Source organism: Coregonus lavaretus (assembly GCF_964263955.1).
Source record: "Coregonus lavaretus genome assembly, chromosome: 31".
Classification (NCBI taxonomy): domain Eukaryota; kingdom Metazoa; phylum Chordata; class Actinopteri; order Salmoniformes; family Salmonidae; genus Coregonus; species Coregonus lavaretus.
The window spans coordinates 12,713,949-12,726,382 of record NC_140018.1 but is presented as its reverse complement, the minus strand read 5'-3'; the positions used below and the strand labels follow the sequence as shown (position 1 = coordinate 12,726,382).

General features: G+C 42.0%; 1 protein-coding gene across 3 annotated transcripts in view; it reads right to left on the bottom strand.

Annotated features, from left to right (window-relative positions):
- Positions 1 to 711: 711 nt before the first annotated feature.
- The window catches only part of klhl29 (kelch like family member 29), a 134,561-nt gene continuing 122,838 nt past the window's right edge, over positions 712 to 12,434 (bottom strand). For all 3 annotated transcript variants that reach the window (XM_084149510.1, XM_084149512.1, XM_084149511.1), the window contains 2 exons: positions 4,850 to 4,994; positions 712 to 2,727 (listed from right to left, as the gene is read on the bottom strand). In XM_084149510.1, coding sequence (XP_084005636.1) covers positions 2,544 to 2,727; positions 4,850 to 4,994 — 329 coding nt within the window. In that variant the 3' untranslated portion in view covers positions 712 to 2,543. The remainder of the gene's footprint in view (positions 2,728 to 4,849; positions 4,995 to 12,434) is intronic.

Below are 12,434 nucleotides of genomic sequence, written 5' to 3'. Positions count from 1 at the left end.
TATCCGCGTAAAAAATTTAGGTAATTTCTAATTGAACTGACATATACGGCGTTTACCGTGAACGCAGTCTCCGAATGCGGGAACATTGCCTTTTAATTTGAGCTATAATGCGATCTACGGATTGAATCCAGCCCTTTTTTATATATGTTTGAATGTCATGTTAAGTGTATTGCTGGGTTCAAACAACCATTCACTCAAAGCTTTATGTATAAAACATCATCCTCTGGCATAACGGCTTGTTTCACTCAACTCCGTTCTCTTATATAGAGGCGGAGTTTAGTTTTGATAATTGGCGTCACCATTAGTCCGTACTTGTAAAAAGTCAACTGAAGGTGTTGCTTGCAAATCGCTCGACCAGTTATCAAAACTCAACTCCGCTTCGATAGAAGACAACGAAGTTGAGCGTTTCACTCAAACAAAAATGACTCGACAATTATCATATTGTGGTATGTGTATGTATTATGTTTCAATCGTTTTTTTTAATTTTTGGGTACAGATTTAGACAATTTTTAAAGTCCAACCTAGCACTTTTTTCTTTCTTCTAAAAACATTTAGAATCACCAGGTTTTAAAATATACATATTTCCTCCGGGTATTTACATTATGTCCCCCCATCCATACCCCACCCACCCAACACTAGGGCTAAATTATATACAAATACATTGCCTTCAGAAAGTATTCACACCCCTTGATTTATTCCACATTTTGTTACAGAGTGGGATTAAAATTAATTTGTAAACGATCTACACCCACCGTCAAAGTGGAAGAAAAATTATGATATTTAAAATATTTATCAAAAAATCATGTTAACCACTTATTGCACACAGAGCCCATGCAAATGTTTACTCCTGAACTTAATAACTCAAGATATTTCAGCGTTCATTTTTTATTAATTTGTAAAAATGTCTACAAAATTCCACTGACATGGGGTATCCCGTGTAGATCAGTGAGACAATCAATTTATATCAAGTTGTAACAAAATGTGGAAAAATTCAAGGAATATGAATACTTTCTGAAGGCACTGTATAAAACAATGGATGGAACAAAAATAAAGATTGAGAAAAACAGATTCAGGGCTTGATTAAATCCGTAGCGATTGAAATTTAAAGGAAATTTCCGATTGATCCGACATATGCAGCGTTTACCGTGAATGCAGTGTGGGAACATTGCCTTTCAATTTCTATCGCACTGTAGCGCAGGTGAAAAAGTTTGATCCTTGGGAGCCACAAGTGGTTATTGTGCTTTGGCCGTGTGGAGGAGAAATGCCCCGTTGGAGTGTCTTTGTGATGTCAAGATGCAGGGCCACCCTACCTTCGGTGCTGCCAGTTAAGTCATCCGTCAACAGTGCTGTTTTTGGCCCAGAAAGACTGCAAGTATCCAATGTGTCCTTATAAACCGAGGGGGGGAAAACATCCAGACAAAAACGAAGCTCCTCACCCAGCAGCAGCTGATCTTTCTCATCACAGTTAGAAGTTTTGTTTCCTAACATGTTTCTAAAACCCACTGTCCCTTTATACACAGACATGTTCTCCTGTCCTAAACGCCACTACTGAATGTCCTCATAAACAAATCATCCCATTTGGACAGATATGTTTTACCTTCGTAACAGAAACCACTAGAGCGACAAAGACTGGGATGGCTTTTAATATACTTGAGTCAGGAACACAAAGAAGGGCCGGAACTAAAATAACTATGTATCAAACCAAAGACTAGTTAGCAAGAAGCTGGGAACTACAAACCAAGGAGCTTTAGCCTGGAGTGGCCCTGTGCCTATATAATGAGAGGGTTAAAGGGATACTTCGGGATTTTGGCAGTGAGGCCCTTTATCTACTTCCCCAGAGTCAGATGAACTCGTAGATACCATTTTTATGTTTCTGTGTTGAGTATGAAGGAAGTTAGAGCTAGTTGGTTAACTAGCATTAGTGCAACTGCCTCCAAATTCCTTCAAACTGAACACAGAAACATAAAAATGGTATCCACAAGTTCATCTGACTCTGTTGAAGTAGATAAAGGGCCCAAATCCCCAAATCCAGACATATCCCTTTAAGCTACGCTTTATAATACATACAGTAGCTTAGGCACCAGTTCCTAACATGGCAGAGTGGTTCAAGATAAGACGTCTACATTCTGCACAGGGGGGTTGGAGAGGTGGGATGGGGTTAAGACAACAATGCTGGCATCAAGTCCTGGGGGTGTTGTAGTTGGATAGTCCAGTCCAGCAGTGCTGACAGATTGACCCCAAAAGCTGCACAGAGTGTCCTGTCCCAACCAGACCAAACCGGTCAGGGGTGAGTTTCCCAAAAGCTTCATCGCTAACGTGGCACTTTGTTTCTCTAAACAACCCAGCTCCACAGCAGAGAGAATAAACAATAATTGTCAAATCTATATTTGACAGTTCTGTGGGTGAAGTGAACGAAATTAGCTAAATGAAGCACTTTGCTGTTCTACGAGTGCCGTGGGTCTGGATGGTCAAGATAAATTAAACTGCCACATTGGCTAGCTTTCAGGAAACTCATTCATCCCTGAGCCAATTCGAAACCGGTCTCAGCCACTCTGGATGTACTTCTTGATGACGACACAGCCGTGTCTGAAGAGAGGGCAGGGCAGCGATTGGAGGAGCGTCCAGTTGTTAGTGTGGGGGTCAAAGGTCTCCATGTTGCCCAGCGCAGGACCCTCGCTGCTCACGATGCCCCCCGTCGCGTAGATCTTACCATCCAGGATCACCGCACTGCAGAGAGAGAAACACACAAAACATAGATCAAGTTATTCATTTTAATTACGTTATTCATGATCAAAACATGTCCAGGAATAAATCCATAGATGCATCATTAGTTTCCATGACAACAACATATACATTAAAGCTGGAATCCGTAGCGGTGAAACTGCTACGTCCGTTTGCGACATTTCAACAACAAAGACGTTACCTCAAACAACAAACATTGTTTAATTCCCTCCGGCATCATTGACGCGTGATAGAACAGCAGAGTATATAGCTACCATGAATATTTTTTTGCCCAGTTTAAAAAACAAATGTGCCTGGGGCAACCAGAGGCGCTGTTTCACCTTATGCAGATCTCAGCAAAAACAACATTTTATTTATTGTTATGGTGTTCCTTATCAGGTAATTAACAGTAAATTACATTTCCCTGGACGGTGTTCAGACAGCAAGGTGTGACCTAACATGACTAACCATCCTCTTCATGGTGGAAATATTCATTAAACATCAGATGGAGAAAGGCAGACAATGAGAGCGAGCGAGAGTCTGATCACTGAACCTGTTGCTGTGAGGGAAAATTACTGACATTCTCAACATGACATCGCTTTCCAAGAGAGATAATAATTAACTTTGCGTAGGGAGAAAAAGGAATGAAAAAAATATTTTCAAATGTGCTCATTTGATGTGAGAAACAGAGGACTGTGTGTAGGGAGGGAGGATTAAAACTTTGGCTGTAAGCTGATTACAGTTTTGTAATCTCACTGGGGGCTGGCACCATCGCTATTTACATAAGACACACACACACACAAAAAAACACAAACATCACTGATGGGACCCATGAGATGATTACATAAAGAGTCAATCCAGTCAGAAGGAAAAAGGAAAGCGGATCCAGATGGGACACAGTGCTGGCTAAAGCCTAACTGGGCTGTTAAAGATAAACAAGGAGAATTCAGCCAGGGACCAACACTAGGGCCACAAGGACAGGGAAAAGGAAAAATGAAGTGTCCGCATTCGTTTATAATGACTGTCGGTGCATGGGGCTGGCTGAGTGTGTGTAGTGTAGTGTAGTGTAGTGTAGTGTAGTGTATCTGTCTGTGTGTGATCACTGAACTAGCATCATTCTTATTCAGTAAGACCGAGCTGAAAGCTAAATGTAGTGGAACAGCTGCTGGTGTGTGTGGGAATAGTTTATCAATAATTCTGACAGCGTGATTTATGTTGTACATTTACTAGGTAGACTTAGATATGTCTGGAATTGCTCCCTAAATGTATTTAGGAGTATGTGTCTAGGGTGGGTCCTAAACACTGGGCCCCAGAGTTGGGCACTTGAGACCGGGACTCGAATTTCACTTCAGTCACAAAAATACAGACTCGTGACTTGACTCTGACTCCTGCTAGACTCTGACATCAACCAATTAAAATGTTCCTGCAGGATTCCTGTGGATCTGGTGAGATCTACACGATCAGACACATTTCTAATTCAACATCTATAATGGTGGATAATCCTGACCCCTAAAGTGGTTCATACTGGTTAATGTTAACCCCTTAGCTGCAGAACTGTCATGAATTGTTCATATGGGTTCTTACCTGCAGAACTGTTGTGAGTGGTTCATATTGGTTTGTATGGTTTCTCACCTGCTGAACTGTTGTGAATGGTTCATAGTGGTTTGTATGGTTTCTCACCTGCTGAACTGTTGTGAATGGTTCATAGTGGTTCAAAGGGGTTCTTACCTGCAGAACTGTCGTGAATGGTTCATAGTGGTTCGTATAGGTACTTACCTGCAGAACTGTCGTGAAAGGTTCATTTTGGTTCGTATGGGTTCTTACCTGCTGAACTGTCATGAATGGTTCATAGTGGTTTGTATTGGTTCTTACCTGCTGAACTGTCGTGAATGGTTCATAGTGGTTTGAATGGGTTCTTACCTGCAGAACTGTCGTGAATGGTTCATAGTGGTTTGAATGGGTTCTTACCTGCAGAACTGTCGTGAGTGGCTCATATGGGTTCTTACCTGAAGAACTGTCATGAATGGTTCAGTGGTTCGTATGGGTTCGTACCTGCAGAACTGTCGTGAATGGTTCGTATGGGTTCTTACCTGCAGAACTGTCGTGAGTGGTTCATATTGGTTCTTACCTGCAGAACTGTCGTGAGTGGTTCATATTAGGTCCGGCTTTGATGTTTCCCTTGTCTGGGTCATAGATGGTGGTGGCCCGGGCGTAGGCTCCTCCCAGAATAAAGATGTATCCGTTCAGAGTGACCGCCGGGGCATACTTATTATCTATAGAACAAACACAGAGATACACAGATAGGGAGGTAGAAGATTTTAAAAAACGGGCCGAAGGAGAGAAAGATGTTTAAAAGCCAGAGATAGATAGTTGAAAACACAGACAAACTGAAAACCAGAAGTTACTACTTGAATTGTATTTTCCTCAGACAGAATCTCCCCGGCTTTAACGGCATGATTTTGTTTTCCATTTGTCCTTCTGTCTAGAGCTGCATGCAAAATCCCATTGACATTCCTCTCATCACTTTCCTGAGTTTGAGGCACGAGACAAAAAAACGATGGTTTTGGGAAATTTACAGTGAACGGATAGCAGTTGAAATAGCAGAATTCATGAATCGATCCCCCCCTTTCCTAATTACCTATATAAGGCCCGCCCGCCCGCCCACACACATGCTCGGTCAAGACCTATCAATGTACCTCACACCGACAGACCAATCATCTTTCAAACGATTACAGCTGGCCAATTTATGACATCATGAATAATGCAGATATCCCCGTGTAACATTTTGTTTTTCACTTCCAACCACCAAGTCCACAAACACAAACCACATCCACTTCAGTGCCTATAAAGCCAGATGTGTTTAATTAAAATGCCATCTCGCCAGGCGTAAGTGACGACAGTCATTCAGCTGTCCCTCTCTCTATGTGGCACTCAGAACCCTGGGCCCTGTCACTATCAGTGACACAACCAGGAAACAACGAGATTTCAGCTGGCGGGTGGGCGTGGCTGGCTGGTGTGTGTGTGGGTCAGAGACAGAGGGATTGTATCAAGTGTCTCCAGAGACAGAATACAAAGCTCTTCCCTGGGGACTGTTTCTACTGTTCTGCTTTAACAATAGAAACTCTTTCCCTTCCCTGCCTCAGATGAGCTTCTCTCGTGTGAATATGAAGCTCTTCGAGCGCTATATAAAAAGTGCCTTATATTCAGTGTATTCCTATATACTTCAGAAACCTCAAAAGGCAGCCATCACTAGTAGTGAGTCGTCTAAAGCAGAAAGAGCTCCCCTTTTCACACTTCCTTGTTTCTCATGTGACCCCAGTGGAGTCAACAGTTGTGTTTTTCACATGTAGGAAGTGACCATCTTTCTAACCTGAAACCAGTGGCTCATCTCTGGTCCCCCTCATCTCTGGTCCCACTGTAAACATGGTTGTTTCCTGTCTTATTGTCTCAGTCCAACAGCAGCTGGAGACAATGATGGTATCTGATACCAACCTCAGTCACTACCGGAGTGATCTCACACAGCACAAGCCCAAAGCCTGATAAGATTGGACTCTGATTAGACTACAAAGAACAGAGAAAGATATCACATGAGAACTACAGTGTTAGTTTCCTGGACATAGAGGTGCAGTCACAGATACACTAATCCATTCATTGACAGTGGTTACACTGTAGCACATGTTAACATTCAGACCAACACTAGTCTCTTCTTAGTGAGCCTATGATTTCATCCTGGCCCTTGAGAAGGACTATAGTCTACTCTGCCAAGAGACTAGATAAGATCCTATCACAGGAATTATCTGTTAACGCTAATAAGATCCAATCACAGGAATTATCTGTTAACAACGCTAAGTAGGTTTTAACCAAGGCCCCACGATTCCGGTCTGGAAGCACGCTTTCCACTGTACCTACGGACCAACAGTTTAAATATCTGGCCCAAAAAAACTATTCTCATAGACGGCACCATAGAGAACTCAAATAGGAAAATTCCTAATAAGACACTTTAGTCATAACAGTTGTGCACTAAACATCCATTGAATTATTCTAATTGTCGCTGCCTGAGTCAGATTTATTTTCCATTACTCACAGACATGATTTTTTAAAATTAATGTTCTGACGTGAGCTCGTTTTTCAACCACTCCACACATTTCTTGTTAACAAACTATAGTTTTGGCAAGTCGGTTAGGACATCTACTTTGTGCATGACACAAGTCATTTTTCCAACAATTGTTTACAGACAGATTATTTCACTTATAATTCACTGTATCACAATTCCAGTGGGTCCAGAAGTTTACATACACTAAGTTGACTGTGCCTTTAACAGCTTGTATAATTCCAGAAAATGATGTCATGGCTTTAGAAGCTTCTGATAGGCTAATTGACATCATTTGAGTCAATTGGAGGTGTACCTGTGGATGTATTTCAAGGCCTACCTTCAACCTCAGTGCCTCTTTGCTTAACATCATGGGAAAATCAAAATAAATCACACAAGACCTCAGGGAAAATGTGTAGACCTCCACAAGTCTGGTTCATCCTTCGGAGCAATTTCCAAACGCCTGAAGGCACCACGTTCATCTGTACCAACAATAGTACGCAAGTATAAACACCATGGGACCACGCAGCCGTCATACCGCTCAGGAAGGAGACGCGTTCTGTCTCCTAGAGATGAACGTACTTTGGTGCAAAAAGTGCAAATCAATCCCAGAAACACAGCAAAAGACCTTGTGAAGATGCTGGAGGAAACAGGTACAAAAGTATCTACAGTGGGGGAAAAAAGTATTTAGTCAGCCAAAAATTGTGCAAGTTCTCCCACTTAAAAAGATGAGAGAGGCCTGTAATTTTCATCATAGGTACACGTCAACTATGACAGACAAATTGAGATTTTTTTTCCCAGAAAATCACATTGTAGGATTTCTTATGAATTTATTTGCAAATTATGGTGGAAAATAAGTATTTGGTCACCTACAAACAAGCAAGATTTCTGGCTCTCACAGACCTGTAACTTCTTCTTTAAGAGGCTCCTCTGTCCTCCACTCATTACCTGTATTAATGGCACCTGTTTGAACTTGTTATCAGTATAAAAGACACCTGTCCACAACCTCAAACAGTCACACTCCAAACTCCACTATGGCCAAGACCAAAGAGCTGTCAAAGGACACCAGAAACAGAATTGTAGACCTGCACCAGGCTGGGAAGACTGAATCTGCAATAGGTAAGCAGCTTGGTTTGAAGAAATCAAATGTTGGAGCAATTATTAGGAAATGGAAGACACAAGACCACTGATAATCTCCCTCGATCTGGGGCTCCACGCAAGATCTCACCCCGTGGGGTCAAAATGATCACAAGAACGGTGAGCAAAAATCCCAGAACCACATGGGGGGACCTAGTGAATGACCTGCAGAGAGCTGGGACCAAAGTAACAAAGCCTACCATCAGTAACACACTACGCCGCCAGGGACTCAAATCCTGCAGTGCAAGACGTGTCCCCCTGCTTAAGCCAGTACATGTCCAGGCCCGTCTGAAGTTTGCTAGAGTGCATTTGGATGATCCAGAAGAGGATTGGGAGAATGTCATATGGTCAGATGAAACCAAAATAGAACTTTTTGGTAAAAACTCAACTCGTCGTGTTTGGAGGACAAAGAATGCTGAGTTGCATCCAAAGAACACCATACCTACTGTGAAGCATGGGGGTGGAAACATCATGCTTTGGGGCTGTTTTTCTGCAAAGGGACCAGGACGACTGATCCGTGTAAAGGAAAGAATGAATGGGGCCATGTATCGTGAGATTTTGAGTGAAAACCTCCTTCCATCAACAAAGGCATTGAAGATGAAACGTGGCTGGGTCTTTCAGCATGACAATGATCCCAAACACACCGCCCGGGCAACGAAGGAGTGGCTTCGTAAGAAGCATTTCAAGGTCCTGGAGTGGCCTAGCCAGTCTCCAGATCTCAACCCCATAGAAAATCTTTGGAGGGAGTTGAAAGTCCGTGTTGCCCAGCGACAGCCCCAAAACATCACTGCTCTAGAGGAGATCTGCATGGAGGAATGGGCCAAAATACCAGCAACAGTGTGTGAAAACCTTGTGAAGACTTACAGAAAACGTTTGACCTGTGTCATTGCCAACAAAGGGTATATAACAAAGTATTGAGAAACTTTTATTATTGACCAAATACTTATTTTCCACCATAATTTGCAAATAAATTCATTAAAAATCCTACAATGTGATTTTCTGGATTTATTTTCTAATTTTGTCTGTCATAGTTGACGTGTACCTATGATGAAAATTACAGGCCTCTCATCTTTTTAAGTGGGAGAACTTGCACAATTGGTGGCTGACTAAATACTGTTTTCCCCCACTGTATATCCACAGTAAAACGAGTCCATTATCGACATAACCTGAAAGGCCGCTCAGCAAGGAAGAAGCCACTGCTTTTTTTTTTTTTTTTTGATATATATTTTTTTTTAGGTAGATCAGCTTTAATATTGTAGATAGATTGTAACTTCCATCAATGTAATTGTCTGCATCACTTCCAATCCCCCATATGTTAGTTTTTTTCGCACACACATACATATATACATACATATATATACAGTGGGGGAAAAAAGTATTTAGTCAGCCACCAATTGTGCAAGTTCTCCCACTTAAAAAGATGAGAGAGGCCTGTAATTTTCATCATAGGTACACGTCAACTATGACAGACAAAATGAGAAAAAAAAATACAGAAAATTACATTGTAGGATTTTTAATGAATTTATTTGAAAATTATGGTGGAAAATAAGTATTTGGTCACCTACAAACAAGCATTGAAGATGCCCATTCCAGCCTTGTGTATGTCTACAATCTTGTCTCTGACATCCTTGGGGAGCTCTTTAGTCTTGGCCATGGTGGAGAGTTTGGAATCTGATTGATTGCTTCTGTGGACAGGTGTCTTTTATACAGGTAACAAGTTGAGATTAGGAGCACTCCCTTTAAGAGTGTGCTCCTAATTTCAGCTCGTTACCTGTATAAAAGACACCTGGGAGCCAGACATTTTTCTGATTGAGAGGGGGTCAAATACTTATTTCCCTCATTAAAATGCAAATAAATTTATAACATTTTTGACATGGGTTTTTCTGGATTTTTTTGTTGTTATTCTGTCTCTCACTGTTCAAATAAACCTACCATTAAAATTATAGACTGATCATTTCTTTGTCAGTGGGCAAACGTACAAAATCAGGAGGGGATCAAATATTTTTTTCCCCTCACTGTACATACACATACAGTGGGGAAAAATAGTATTTAGTCAGCCACCAATTGTGCAAGTTCTCCCACTTAAAAAGATGAGAGAGGCCTGTAATTTTCATCATAGGTACACGTCAACTATGACAGACAAAATTAGAGAGAAAAATCCAGAAACTCACATTGTAGGATTTTTAATGAATTTATTTGCAAATTATGGTGGAAAATAAGTATTTGGTCACCTACAAACAAGCAAGATTTCTGGCTCTCACAGACCTGTAACTCCTTCTTTAAGAGGCTCCTCTGTCCTCCATTCGTTACCTGTATTAATGGCACCTGTTTGAACTTGTTATCAGTATAAAAGACACTTGTCCACAACCTCAAACAGTCACACTCCAAACTCCACTATGGCCAAGACTAAAGAGCTGTCAAAGGACACCAGAAACAAAATTGTAGACCTGCACCAGGCTGGGAAGACTGAATCTTCAATAGGTAAACAGCTTGGTTTGAAGAAATCAACTGTGGGAGCAATTATTAGGAAATGGAAGACATACAAGACCACTGATAATCTCCCTCGATCTGGGGCTCCACGCAAGATCTCACCCCGTGGGGTCAAAATGATCACAAGAACGGTGAGCAAAAATCCCAGAACCACACGGGGGGACCGAGTGAATGACCTGCAGAGAGCTGGGACCAAAGTAACAAAGCCTACCATCAGTAACACACTACGTCTCCAAGGACTCAAATCCTGCAGTGCAAGATGTGTCCCCCTGCTTAAGCCAGTACATGTCCAGGCCCGTCTGAAGTTTGCTAGAGTGCATTTGGATGATCCAGAAGAGGATTGGGAGAATATCATATGGTCAGATGAAACCAAAATAGAACTTTTTGGTAAAAACTCAACTCGTCGTGTTTGGAGGACATAGAATGCTGAGTTGCATCCAAAGAACACCATACCTACTGTGAAGCATGGGGGTGGAAACATCATGCTTTGGGGCTGTTTTTCTGCAAAGGGACCAGGACGACTGATCCGTGTAAAGGAAAGAATGAATGGGGCCATGTATCGTGAGATTTTGAGTGAAAACCTCCTTCCATCAGCAAGGGCATTGAAGATGAAACGTGGCTGGGTCTTTCAGCATGACAATGATCCCAAACACACCGCCCGGGCAACGAAGGAGTGGCTTCGTAAGAAGCATTTCAAGGTCCTGGAGTGGCCTAGCCAGTCTCCAGATCTCAACCCCATAGAAAATCTTTGGAGGGAGTTGAAAGTCCATGTTCCCCAGCGACAGTCCCAAAACATCACTGCTCTAGAGGAGATCTGCATGGAGGAATGGATCAAAATACCAGCAACAGTGTGTGAAAACCTTGTGAAGACTTACAGAAAATGTTTGACCTGTGTCATTGCCAACAAAGGGTATATAACAAAGTATTGAGAAACTTTTGTTATTGACCAAATACTTATTTCCCACCATAATTTGCAAATAAATTCATTAAAAATCCTACAATGTGATTTTCTGGATTTTTTTTCTCATTTTGTCTATCATAGTTGACGTGTACCTATGATGAAAATTACAGGCCTCTCTCATCTTTTTAAGTGGGAGAACTTGCACAATTGGTGGCTGACTAAATACTTTTTTTCCCCACTGTATATATATATACACATACATACACACACACACACATATATATACACATACATACACACATATATATACATACATACATACACACACATATATATATACACACTGCTCAAAAAAATAAAGGGAACACTAAAATAACACATCCTAGATCTGAATGAATAAAATAATCTTATTAAATACTTTTTTCTTTACATAGTTGAATGTGCTGACAACAAAATCACACAAAAATTATCAATGGAAATCAAATTTATCAACCCATGGCGGTCTGGATTTGGAGTCACCCTCAAAATTTAAGTGGAAAACCACACTACAGGCTGATCCAACTTTGATGTAATGTCCTTAAAACAAGTGAAAATGAGGCTCAGTAGTGTGTGTGGCCTCCACGTGCCTGTATGACCTCCCTACAACGCCTGGGCATGCTCCTGATGAGGTGGTGGATGGTCTCCTGAGGGATCTCCTCCCAGACCTGGACTAAAGCATCCGCCAACTCCTGGACAGTCTGTGGTGCAACGTGTCGTTGGTGGATGGAGCGAGACATGATTTCCCAGATGTGCTCAATTGGATTCAGGTCTGGGGAACGGGCGGTCCATAGCATCAATGCCTTCCTCTTGCAGGAACTGCTGACACACTCCAGCCACATGAGGTCTAGCATTGTCTTGCATTAGGAGGAACCCAGGGCCAACCGCACCAGCATATGGTCTCACAAGGGGTCTGAGGATCTAATCTCGGTACCTAATGGCAGTCAGGCTACCTCTGGCGAGCACATGGAGGGCTGTGCGGCCCCCCAAAGAAATGCCACCCCACACCATGACTGACCCACCGCCAAACCGGTCATGCTGGAGGATGTTGCAGGCAGC